Genomic DNA, 13,807 nt, shown 5'->3' on the forward strand with positions numbered 1-13,807 from the left:
ATTTTATTGTGCCCAATATGTTAAACTAAAAAACTCTGAGTGAAAGTTTCCTACCAAGATATAAGAATATTCTAAAAAAGCTGATGGTGATTGAACCTGTCGACATCCACTAAAAGCAGAGATAACATCTTTTGCTGTTTTTCGTTCATTCCTGTACATCCTTCAATAACACTACACTTTAGAAAAAGAACATAAAAGACATTGTACTGCTCACTACCTATTAAACAGGTGTGCAAAAGATAAATATCACCCCTGCAGAGATAACAAGAAGTTTAATTAATTAATCCTTGAGACCCACTTGAAAACATTTAATTACATTATCTAAATCAAGAGCGATAAAGGATTTTCCCTTGCTTGGTGCCTTAGATTTTATACTTACTTCAGCAATAAAAGGATTGACAATTAAAGACTCATAAAAAGGATGGCAGCCTTGATTAACTCCTGCTGTGCTTGATCCCTTGGCATCCCTTGGCGTACCGCTGTGATCCTGAGCCTGATCAGGCAAAGAAAACACTTTGTTAACATGTCAGTAAGGTCTTGTATCATGTGGTAAATGAAATGTACTACACATAAGGGTGATGTCACAAAGCAATTTCTAACACTGCAATGTCTTAATTAAAAACTTCAGTCATTAAAAAACAATGGATAGCTGCAATAGAACATTAACAGTAAAAAGGTGTGCTGCCCATATGATAATTCTCTCTTCCATCCTGTTTGGAGCAGTGCTGATAAATGTAAGCTGAAATTACATGTTCCAATCTGACTGCACAATCTTAGATCTACCAAAACTAGTTATAATAAGGGCCTGCCTAAATGTATACAAATTCAATAGAATGATTAGGTAAACCTTCAAATTACATAGTTTTGGTAGAGCTGAAGATTATATATCCAGAAAGTAACACGTATGGCCAGCTTTAACAAATTTGCAAAATATCACTAGAACAGTTAGCGGAAAAAGGGATGAGGGCTCTGTGCTAGCTGTACCTCTCCCCACAGGAACAGAATTTGGCCTTAAGAATGGGGTGGAGCTACAACTGACAAAACTAGGGGCTTTAATCCCCAACAGGGCCACTGATCAAAACATTCAGAATTAAATAAAATATTTAGGAAGAAGAGTTGAAAAGGACTATGGTGATAAATACTATACTATTTATTTCATTTTTCATCAGCCAAAACTTTTATGGTGGCCCCAGTGGTGAAAATTGTGGGTACTTTTCCCAGGGTCTCTTTCTCTCCCCCCTTTCCAATCTAGCTTCAAGGAGGAAAGTTCTACTTGGTTGAGCTGGTGGAATGGCATCAACATTATTTTAATTTGGATTATGTTTGCAGCTATACATAGGTCGAAAACACTCTGTATATGTAACTGACATTTGTTTCTAATATAATCTTTTTTGATTATAGTACATTTTGAAATGCATAGAGAACACCCGAGAGAGAAGGAGACACGTTGGGTGTTGCATACTGTGGAATATCTATGCAGCTCTGATTTTTGTGCCTCACTGTACAGCCTTGTAGATGTGTAAATTGATACTTGTAGCCACAAAAAAAAAAAAAAAGAAGAGCATCACACTGGTTCTTAATACAATTTTTTAATATAATAATAATATTGGTATAAATAAAGCATTTATATTTTATTAAAAACTTAGATTTTTGTTGTAGTCTTTAAGGCTAGGTTCACCTATGCAGGCTGCGTTTGAGCCACTTCTGCATTCGGTTTTGCATTGTGTTTTTGCACCTGCATTTTTGATGCAGTTTTGCCACGTTTTTGATATTTTTTTTTTTTATTTTTCTTGTTGCTAGGCAGATTTAAAATGCAAAACACATCAAAAACGCAATGTGAACCTGTCCCATAGGAAATCATGTTAAATGGACTGTACTGCATTTCTGCAAAAGGCAAAATGCTGCAGAAAATGCTTAAGTGTGAACCTAGGGTAAAAATCCCAACAACAGAGGGGTTTCTTGGTTTTAAATGAAAAAAGTAAAACGTAATGAGAGCTCTTCTTTATTCACCTTGTTCTTTGACTTTACTGTCTACCTCTTTAAACTTTTTTCAAGCAGTTGGAAGATGGAATTGTTTACATGTCTGGCTTTTTTTTTTCATCTAATAAACATGATCTGACCTAGGGCTATTTGTAGGCATTCAAGCATTTATATATTCTTCACGAGCAGTAAATGAGCTTTACAACAAGCCCTTATTGACCTCTGTAGCTATTGACACAGTGGAAAAATATATCCTCAAATGCACAGCAAAAGCATTGAGGTCCTTTAGGTCGTTCTCCCAGCAGCTCCTCCACACAGAGACACTGTATTCTAATAGCGAGACTCCTGACTGATCAGCTGCTGTTGAATGAGGTAGTCTTATATGGATCAAATTCCCTGCAAAACCAGCAGAATTTCAATCCATCTACAGCCAGCTTTAGTCACTGCTGAGAGGGCAAGCAGGGTGAGTTGAGTTATGCTGCTGACAGAACAACTTGAAAGACTGCAGTGCTTCTACAATAGGTTTTTAGAATCAATTGCTCAACAATGCCTGCAGCTACAGAGGGTCTTGCTTTAAAGCACTTTTTTTTTTCATTTTGGATAGAGTAAGGGAGGGTTATAGCCCCTGTCAGATTTATTTTCACAATCTATGTCCCATTGTGGAAATTTCCCCTCAACTTCCTGTCCCATAGCCAAACAGAAAGTGAGAGGAAATCCCTACAAATTAAGGGAATTCCTTGGGGACCCAAAGGTCACCAGAACTAGTGTGCCCATTGGAAGATTTCCCCTCTATTACTTTTCTGAGGACAACCTAACATTTGGGATTTTGTTTTACTTTCAGTGATAATGGTAAACAGGATGAATCGAGAGAGTGAATTTCCTTAACGGGGGTACAGACAACAATGAAAAAATGACAGGGGTTCTATTCTCTCTGCACTCTATACAAACCTAAAAAAAGTTTAGCATTCAAGTTGTCAGTTGGCATCAATGATTTGCTCCATCTGCAGAATCAAGCAGAGGCATACAAAAGAGAATCTTGTTCAATCTGGGCCCTGTTTAAGTAGAGGAAATTTTCTTTACCCCTTATCAACCAATAACTCTTTACATCCACTTACCTGTCATCTAACTAAATGGTTGCTGTGGATCACATTACCACATCTTGCATCTTCTTATTAGGAAAATCCTGACAGTGCGAACATACTGTGTAATGATACCCTGTCTGCTCAGATATTTGTTAACATATCCTTGCATGTAGGTGAAGTGTTCATCACAGAGCAGATGATGCAGAGGATAGAATTGGCAGGTTAGTGAGCTCAATGACAGCTATAATTTGAACCTGTATATGAGGGGAATGATTGAAGGGTGTGTTACACAAACAGGGACAAAGGACAGGTGAAAAGTGGCAGAAATCTTTCCCAGGTATGTAGTTATTTATCTACCCTACTTTATATAGCACTTACATATTTAAAGGTATATAAGCCCTAACAATGCATTTCATTAAATGCTCCTTTTTTGTTCTGTTAAATATACCACTGAACATGTTTTGCTATATCTGCAGTGAATATCTTTTCAGAGGGAAGTAGAGCAGTAGCTGCCAGGCATTAAGGAGGTGATACTGCTACCTTCTGAATGCCCACTCCCCCTTTATTTTTGACAGCCACAATGGGCATTTCAGGGAGTGGAGTGTTTGGTCCATGGAGGTGGCACAGTCCCATTCACTTAGAGTACTGCTGCCAAACAGGATGGGAGTACTTTTTTGCCAGGTTGCAAGGAAAGCATCGAGGCCACAGCATGCCTGACCATCTGCATATTCTCCTTCATGTGCGTGGTCTGGGGGAGGTAAAACCATAGCTTAACTGCCTGTATTTACCCCGGTCTCCTATGTGAATGAGACCTTAATGACGGGTAATCTGCAAAATTTTCAAACTTTTGTTCTTGGGTGTAGATACACATTAAATGGTATTTTCAGTGTATGATATTTAGGAAACATTTTTGCAAATCATTTTTTCCATTACATAAAACCTGCAGCTATCCAGGAACTGAAAGCTGTGGCAGGTGACTTTAATGTGACAGATAATAGGTTAAATGCACTTGCCTTAAATGCACTTTGTTCTCAGGTAAGTCTGTCATAATGTGCTAGTATGTGATGCATATTAGAACAATATGCTCTTAACTTGCAGGGGGGAGATTTATTTATTTATTTTTTAAACGACCATTACTACCACTTTAGGGTCAATGTCACACCTATGCATCACAATAATGTCCTTTGGAAAAGCCCCTCAACACACCTTGCCAAACACACATGTGTGTTGCAGCCAACTGCAAGACACCCATGCATAAAAACTCCAAGACCACTGTACAATGAAGCAGTCTTTAACCAGTATAACTCGTTTGTGAGGTTAGGATGTGCAATTGACCACAGGGACATCAGGAAATAATTTGCATGGCTCCAATTGCTAAACTCAAAAAATAAATAAACCTTACAATGTTTCCATTTGTAACAGAAGTGATGACCTGTAAGTACTTTCTACTTTTAAAGAATTAAGCCATATCAGTGTTCAAGACAGAGACATTCAAATGATGTTCTCATATCATTTGAGATTAGCAGACTTCTGTTGTTACAGCCGTATCTACTAGCTGCCGGATACAAGTATGTGAACTCAATAGCAAATGATAAAAGAGCTGATATTTTGAGAGGAATGCACTTCATTCAGTATCACACCTTCCTATGATCTACAGCAGTCTCAAATAGTTTAACTTTCATAGGTGTACCAGAGAAGCTTTCAGCAGAATCTATCATCCTGACTACTGTATGCTGCACAGTAGTTCAGAGCTCTGTCTGTATTCTGGGCTACAAAATGATCACTTAAGTTCCTTCATTGCCAAATGAGTGTCAGCTAAAAAAATAGTATATCTCTCCGCTGAATTGTAATGCATATTCCCAAATGATGGGTTGATCTACAATTAGTCTTTCTTCACATATATACTTGCCTTATGCATTAATATAAAGTGGTAAGACCTTTTGAAGCAAACTTTAGTGTGGCTTTGGATTTTTCCACCTAAGTTTATTTTATTCATGTGCTCAAAAAATGTCCATAATATTAAAGTGGAAAAAAAGGCTGTCAACTAAAATTCAGGGACTAAAAACTCTAGTACACACAATGAGAAAATTGAATGAAAAATACTGCTTTCAAAATGATCGTCCATTAATCTGATCGTTCGTACACAGCTTTCAAGAGCCAATCACCACAAATGTGAAAATATCTGAAGGGACAAGCATGAACATTTTCCTCATAAGATATCAGAAAGAGCAATTTTCATTTAATCAGTACAGTATTCATCTGTAAAAAATTGAGTGACCAAGACTGCGCATACTCGGAAATTAAAGAATGCATTGCATAACTTCCGAAAGTTATATTCTGATTTCTGAGAATTTTCATAACTTTAGTAACCTATTCATTTTTGATATGAGACTAACAAGCAGAAAAATCAGACAATCATTCGTCCAATATGCTCATTGTATGTACGAGGCTTAAGTAAGGACAGCTTTGGTAAGAAAAGCAAGGGGGCAAGAGTAATGCTGAAGGATCTGCAGGATCCACAGGTGAAAAAACATCAATGGGAGAACAGATGTTCCACAAATCTGTGATTTATGCACATTATAAAAATAAAGAACAAGGGACAAAAAAAATGTCCCTGCACCTATTTTTCATGGAGCACATCATAACAAAGGTTGTGGTGCGTTGCAGCACAGGTGAGTTGTCATCTACCATAGTTGTATGTTGGGGTGCTATAATTGGTACTACAACATGACAAATTATAGATCTGAGGAGGTCCTTGCTGACAAAAAGTCATATAGAAGTCTGGAGTTTGCCAATGTCACATGGGCTTCGTGGTTAATGCCTCTGCCAGGCAGCAATAGAGTCAGTGGTTCAAATCTCAACCATGACACTACCTGCGTGGAGCTTGTACATTTTCTCTGTGCCTGCATGGGTTGCCTGCAGGTACTCAGATTTTCTCCCCCACCCCAGACATGCTGGTAGGTTAAATGGCTCTTTTCTAAATTGGCCCTAGCATGTGTATGTATGAATGAATACGAGTTTGGGACCTTAGATTGTAAGCTTCTTGAGGGCAGGGACTGATGTGAATGTACAATATACTGTATATATTTATGTATTATGCCTGATATACTAAAACTGAACTCTGATTGTGTGCAAAATTATTACAACCTGTGAAAAAAACAGTTTTAGGTGTACAAAATAGGGGAATAACTACAGTATATTGATGAAAACTACAAAGTGTTCATACTGCACTTATAAATATCTATAGAGGCATCTCTATATTTACATTCAAACACCTTTAATAGACCTATTGTGCAAGCTACACTGTGTTTGAAAAAAAAAATAAATAAAGTGCAGATACATTTTAAACAAATTGAATGCTTACATTCAGGGGACGCAGGTAAGTTAGTGACTTTTTCCACCAGTGCCCATCACTGACTGCATGCAACACAGCTTTAGTAGTTAGGGTTGTATTAGTTATAACTTTCATTGTCGTGGCTGTTGTCCGATGCAGCAAATCCACAGATGGGGCAGATGCAACCTTCAACTCAGTCTGTAAATGTAACATCACACAGTTCATTGCTTTTTATGGACATGCGTGGCAAACACATTATAATGCAGGCACAACTAACTCTTCACATACACTTGGCAGGTAAAAACCTCAAATCACACAGAAACAGGCAACAGTGTTTTAATAAAACAAGCTCTTAAAATTACTAAATGTTATCAGTTAATGCTTTTTTGGCCCTTGTTTGCAATAGAAGATCAACTAATACGCAATGTATGCACTCATTTAAAAAAATTGTCAGGGTCTGCCTCCTCCACTATATCACACTAATAAACAATTTGAAAGAAAGATTTTCTTACCCTGTTATGGCACTTTAAAAATAAGGGATGGCCACAAGCAAGTCCCTCTATTTTATTTATTTTACATAAACGTTATTTATGTCACACAGAATCAATAATGTACAAGGTAACAGTCTCAAACTGACATAAAACCAGGATACAGCAATAGCATCGCTGAAGATGAGAACATAATGAAGGACAACAATTAATGATGGAGCAAAACATCAATGACCATTGTTGTAGAAAAAACATTTTGGAGGTGGTGAACCATAGAGTTGTATTTGTTAGCTTTGATTAATTGTGAAGGTGATGAAAGTGGAGAGAAGATGAATGTGAGAAAGGAGACAGAAATGAGAAGGTGGGGATAAGAAGGCAAAAAGGAAAAGACAAAAGAGAAAGGAGAGAATGATGAAGAGCAGCGATGACATAAAGAAGGAACAACTCATTGGTTTTTTACACATGTGGTGAGTAAACATGGTGTATTTAATGGAAAAAAACAAAGGTGTTGTAATTGTATGGGAACGGTACTGTACCAAGAATGGCCTGCCGTATATTGCCTGAAATGGCTTCACCCTTTATTGACCATCACTTCAAAAACTCTGTGTGTTGAATTTCAGCAATGAGATGGCAGGAGACTATTAGACTATGGGGGTGAATTACTAAAGCAGGAGAGTGCAAAATCTGGTGCAGTTGTGCACGTTAGCCAATCAGCTTCTAACGTCAGCTTGTTCAGTTAAGAGTTAACAATAAAACCTGGTAGCTGTCTGGTTTCTCTGCAGAGCTGCACCAGATTTTGAACTCTCCAGTTTTAGTAAATCAACCCCATGTCTATTACCAAGTCATAGGCATTTTTCCTCCTTTCACATAAAGGGTAAGTAGCATAGAAAACCGATAAACAATAAGCCCTTCTCCAACACAATGAGTGCTTGTTTTTCTCAAAGTTAAGTTTCTTGCGTTACATGTAATGGCCAATTTGGATGAAAATAATTCTATAGTGATTTTTAAAGGAGAATAATGGAACAGATACATGTTCATGCCAGTTTATAAAAGTACACCATATCAAGAACAGTACCCCAATGATTTCAGTAACCCGTATCTTCAAAGGTCTCCCAGCTTTTTAAGAAGACATCTATAAGATTGAAAAGCATAGGACATGAAATAAGGTACAAAACCACAGCTACAGAAAACTGCTTAGGCCAGAAATTTCAAAGGGCATATCAGACACACAGAACTAAGTACTGCACACCTAAATTGAACCTCGTTCTGCTTCACTAACACTAACTTGACAGATTAAAGTAGACTTAAACCTAACTGAATAACATTTAGTTTGCTAAACCACTGTTTATCATAAACTGCCATTTTAAAAAATAAAACACTTGTTTTCACCTCTCTTTGTCCTTTGTTGCATCTTGGTGTTGCCACTTTGTGTCTACATGCATGTCCTCTAATGATGTCTGCATGGCATTTCTCAGGGTGGGTTTCCTGATGGTGACAACAGTGAACTATGACTCTGTACTATATATTAAAATGGCCACGAGTATTTTCCATTGGAAGTCCATGTATCAGGGTGACAAAATGGAAGCCCAATTATGAGACAGGGATGGATTGTTATAAGAGCAAGAGCCTGAACAAGGATCTCCGTGGCAGGACTACAGGAACTAATTTTAATGAAAGCTGCAAATTAATAAATACTTCAACTATAGTTTTGAAATTGCATTAGTATGTTCATGCTTATATGATATAGGATCCTTTGTTTACTTGTGATCCTTCCACACCATTTAATGCTAGGATACAGAAACTGTAGATTTTTGCTCCAACAGAAGGTGAGCCATGGTATCACAAGCACAAAATACAGAGGAAATTATGTTATTACACAGAGGGGTCCCCATCAGATACAAGATTACTAACAATTCTAAGAAAGTCCCATTGTGAATGAAAGTTATTAAAGTAACTTATATATCTGGGCTTCATGTTGCGACTTTATTGTATGTGATGAAAACTGAAATAAGGCATATAGAAAAATAAAAATAAAGGTATTCAGTGAAACAGTTAGGATAGGCCATCTACAAGCACTGCAGAGGAGCTACAGTTGATTGAGAGTGATATGAAAAGGACATATACTGGAGCACTATTTCTGAAAGACTATTGATTTGTTCTGTAATTACACAGTCACTTAACGTAGTGTATAAAGGACAGATAATTAATCTGATACACTGGTAGATCAACAGAGTTAAGCATTCTCTAATAAAAGACAAAGGCAGATTGTTGTAATGACAGTTTATACAGCGGGTAAAATAAGTATTAAATACATCACCATTTTTCTCAGCAAATATATTTCTAAAGGTGCTATTGACATGAAATTTTCACAACATGTCGGCAACAACCCATGAAATACAAACATACAAAAAAAAAAAAAAATGAGTTCAGAAATTAAGTTATGTGTAATATAATGGAATGACACAAAAAAGTGTTGAACATGTGAACTGAAATTTATTTAATACTTCATACAAAATCCTTTGTTGGTAATGACAGCTTCAAGACGCCTCCTGTACGGAGAAACTAGTCACATGCATTACTCACCTGTGATTTTGGCCCATTCTTCCACACAAACAGTGTTCAAATCTTGAAGGTTCGGTGGGCCTGATCTTTAGTTCTCCCTATAGATTTTCTATTGGATTCAAGCTGGGTGATTGGCTGGGCCATTCTAGCAGCTTTATTTTCTTTCTTTGAAGCCAATTTAGAGTTTCCTTGGCTTTGTGTTTGGAATCATTGTCTTGCTGAAATGTCCACCCTCATTTCATCTTCATCATCTTGGGAGATGGCAGCAGATTTTTATCAAGAATGTCTTGGTACATTTTTCCATTCATCCTTCCATTGAGAACATGAAGTTTTCCAGTACCGTATGCTTAGAAACAGCCCCACACCATGATGTTCCCACCTCCAAACGTTACTGTTGGCATGGTGTTTTTGGGGTGATGTGCAATGCCATTTGACCTCCAAACAGGGGCAGACTGACAACTCATGGGGCCCCTGGGCAATAGGGGATCATGGGGCCCCTGTGTCCTCGTCCACACCCAAAAAAGCCTACGAAAAAGCCAATGAAAGGTACCAGGGGCATCTCATGGGGTCCCCTACTAACCTCGGTCCCTTGGGCAGTGTCCGAGTGCTCAAATGGTCAGTCAGCCCCTGCCTCCAAACATGGTGTGTATTATGCCATCCAAAGAGTTCAATTTTGGTCTCATCTGACAAGACTATATTCTCTCAGTATTACACAGGCTTGTCTTAATGTCATGCAACAAATTTTAAACAAGCTTTAACATGCTTTTTCTTCAGCAATGGAGTCTTGAGTGGTGAGTGTGTATACAGGCCATGGCGGTTGAGTGAATTACTTATTGGTTTCTTTCTGAAGCTCTCCCCAAGTGGTCCATGGCTCTTGGACAACTCTTTTGATAATTATTTTCACTCCTCTGTCAGAAATCTTGCGAGGAGCACTTGGTCATGACCGGTTTATGGTGAAATGATGTTCTCTCCACTTCCAGATTATGGCCCCAACATTGCATACTGGAACATTCAGAAGTTTAGAAATCCTTCTATAACCAATGCCATCAGTATGTTTTGCAACAATAAGGTTGCAAAGGTCTTGAGAGAGCTCTATGCTTTAAGCCATCATAAGATCTTGTTTGTGTGACAGCTTAGTAAATAGACACCTATTTATAGGCCATCAGTTGAGACTGAACCAGCTGATATTAATTTGCACTGACACGGGGCAGGATTGCTTCCTAATTACTGATAGATTTCAGCTGGTGTCTTGCCTTTCCATGCCTTTTTGCACCTCCCTTTCTTCATGTGTTCAATACTTTGTGCCTGTGTCATTCCGTTTTACTACACATAACTTAATTTCTGAACTTGAAATATATTTACCTAAAAAAATGGGGATGTGTTCAATACCTATTTTGCGCACTATATCTGTGGAATAAAAATGTTGATTTGTCACATTAAAAAAAATACACCAAGCTTTGTGTGTCCTGGCTGCAGAGAGACACGGCTGCCTAGTACTGTTCCTCTGCACTTACACGGGTGTATAAAGTGGCCCATCGTGACTCAGCCTGCCAAACTTGCCTCCAGGAGGGAGTCACAGATGTCAGGCTCCTCACAGGATATGCCCCGCAAGAAGCACAAAGCACCATGACTCTGCCAACTCACAGATTATTTCATGCAGCTGGCTCACAGTAGGACCCAAGATAACACCGGAGGTAATGGCTGCTCTCCCACACCGATACAAGCCACATGGGGACACAGACCAGGAGCCGCTATCTGATATGGAGAATGCAGCACAAGACTCTTCTTCCTTCACAGCAGCTGACAGAAGTAAGAGAGCTGCAATTTCCCCTGCTCACTCATCCCTCAAGCTTCCATCTGCTAAGAAGCACCATAGGGCTGCCTCAGCACAAGTTCACACTGACATGGCTCCACAATACACAGAGCCACTAGCTGCTTTCCATGCCTAAGATGCTCAAGCTTCAGAAAACACTCTGAAAGCCATGTTGCTTTTCCTTCAGGCTTGGCTACACCATGAGCTGCGCTCCTCTATCTCTCAATTGTCTAACAGGCTAGATGGTATTGAAGAACACACTGAGCACCTGGAATCTCAGCTTAATGAAGTTGCCAAAACCCATGATGAACTGGTAGATGCACATGAAGAACAAATGGAAGCAATCCATAAACTCCAACTCAAAGTTGCTGATTTAAAAGATTGCTCCCGCCGTAGTAATATTAAACTAAGGGGAATACCCGAAGCTGCTAAAAATAGCGATTTGGTCCCTTACCTGCAGCAACTATTCATCAAATCATTCCTGACCTTACCCCATATGATTTACTTATGGATAGAGCTCACAGGATCCCCAAACCAGTGCACCTCTCAGATGCAATTCCCCAGAGACGTTTTAGTCCGCATTCATTATTACCACATTAAAGATCATCTGATGAGGGTTGCTAGATCTACCAGGGTGCTTATACCACGTTGTGCAGGAGTAACCCTTTACCAAGACCTATCCGCAGCCACAGCTCAGAGGCAGAAATAATTCACTGCAGTCTTGCAGGAACCCAATATTATCTACTGATTGGGTTTTCCAACAAAATTACTAGTTACATACCACAATCAACAAACTGCAATCACATTCCCAAAGGATGGATTCAAACCACTGCACAATTGGGGCATGACAACCCCACCCCCACCTAACATCCCACGACATGAACCATCCAACAAGACCAGGGCAGCTCGAGAAGTCCAAGCCCACAAGTAATCTGGATCTTCTACTTCAAGTGCCTACCTCAAACCTCCTACCCCAGGCTTGCCTAGATGCCTCAGCCTCACCTCTTTTTGACACTCTGGAAGTGTAGCCTATTTTTACTCTTCTATTGTTCACACACCCCAGGTTCAACGTATGCTACCCACACTGCTCTTTACTTAGCAGCACTGTTCTTACTTGTTAACAACTTTGCTCTACTTTCTTGTTTGTGTAGCACTTTTTAACTACCCGGATATCTTTGTTATTAGTTTTCCTATAGTATTAATTACACTGCTATATTCTGACAACAGTGGTCCTTCTCTCTCTCTCCCAGCCAGTGCCAGAATCAAATTTCTATGACGCTCCACATAACTACCAATATTGCTAAGGGACATAACAATCACTTTAAAAGATTGAGACTATGGCAAGAGGCAAGAACTCAGAAAACTGACAATTCTATGTGTACAGGAGACACATTTTGCACAAGGGAATGCACCCTCCTGTCATCATCGCATGTTTCCTCGCCGATTGTTGCTAATGCCACCAAACTCCCTATCCTTTCTGCTCCAACATGCAGAAACAGACTCCTTTGGCAGACACCTTATACTTTCCTCAATGGTGGATAATGTGCCTATAGTGATAGTCAACATCTATGCACCTAACACCCATCAGAAACGCTTCTACCGTCTGGTACAGAATAAACTCTCGCACTACCCAAAAGACCACATAATTTTATGTGGTAACTTTAATGACATTGCTGACGGAACTTTAGACACGTAAAAACCTGGAGATCTATCCTCCAACAAAATAAGCTGGAATCAGTTGCATAGGAGATCTTTTGGATAAAGATGGATTGTACTCTTTTCAAGATCTACACTCTAAATATAATATCCATAATTGGAACTTATATAAATTGCTTCGGGTGCGTCATGCTTTGATGTCACAGACTCCAGTCTCTCTATAGGTATTCTACGATTTTATGCACAATCATTAATCTCATCAAAAGGAATACCGTGCCTTTATAAAATACTACATCTCCAACAAAAACAAAAATTATCATCAATGGAGACTTGGGAAAGAACACTCAACTTCTCGGTGGATTTGACACAATGGCACTCAGCAGCTCAAAGTACATTGAAATTCTCTAAGAACCTCACTCATTGGGAAACGTCTCAAAACATTCTTCATAACTGGTGATATACGCCAGAGAAACTTTCCTGTCTCTTTCCATCCCAGTCTACAACCTGTTCGAGGAACTGTGGCCACAGAGGTTCATCTACACATATTTGGTGGATTTGTCCAACTTTAGTATCTTTTTGGACTGATGTACATTCTCGAATAACAAGGATCACCGGCATATCCGAGGACCTTACACCTTAGTTGGCTGTGCTGGGTATAGGTTTGGAGGAATGGCCTAGGCATTATCACTCCATTATTACGCATTCTTATAACAGCATGCCTCTCTATTGCACGCAAGTGCAAAAACCATGTCCCTCCAACTATTCAACAACTTGCCATAACTCTCAATAAACATTTAAATTTGGAACATATGTTCGCTAAAGCACACTTGACTATCCCCAAATTCCTCACAAACTAGTTCTCCTGGTTAAACGATCCATCTAGAGACCCAAT

At 38.9% G+C, this 13,807-nt stretch overlaps 1 protein-coding gene across 2 annotated transcripts in view; it reads right to left on the bottom strand.

The window, feature by feature from the left end:
• The window catches only part of NBAS (NBAS subunit of NRZ tethering complex), a 1,021,307-nt gene that overhangs the window by 556,418 nt on the left and 451,082 nt on the right, over positions 1-13,807 (bottom strand). The window contains exons 36-37 of one of the 2 annotated variants that reach the window (XM_089671086.1): positions 6,427-6,594; positions 380-493 (exon numbers count right to left, since the gene is read on the bottom strand). In XM_089671086.1, coding sequence (XP_089527212.1) covers positions 380-493; positions 6,427-6,594 — 282 coding nt within the window. The remainder of the gene's footprint in view (positions 1-379; positions 494-6,426; positions 6,595-13,807) is intronic. The other variant, XM_089671087.1, reaches the window with a different exon arrangement.

Source organism: Staurois parvus, unplaced genomic scaffold (genome assembly GCF_062004578.1).
Source record: "Staurois parvus isolate SC_StPar_1 unplaced genomic scaffold, SC_StPar_1.0 ptg000098l, whole genome shotgun sequence".
Classification (NCBI taxonomy): domain Eukaryota; kingdom Metazoa; phylum Chordata; class Amphibia; order Anura; family Ranidae; genus Staurois; species Staurois parvus.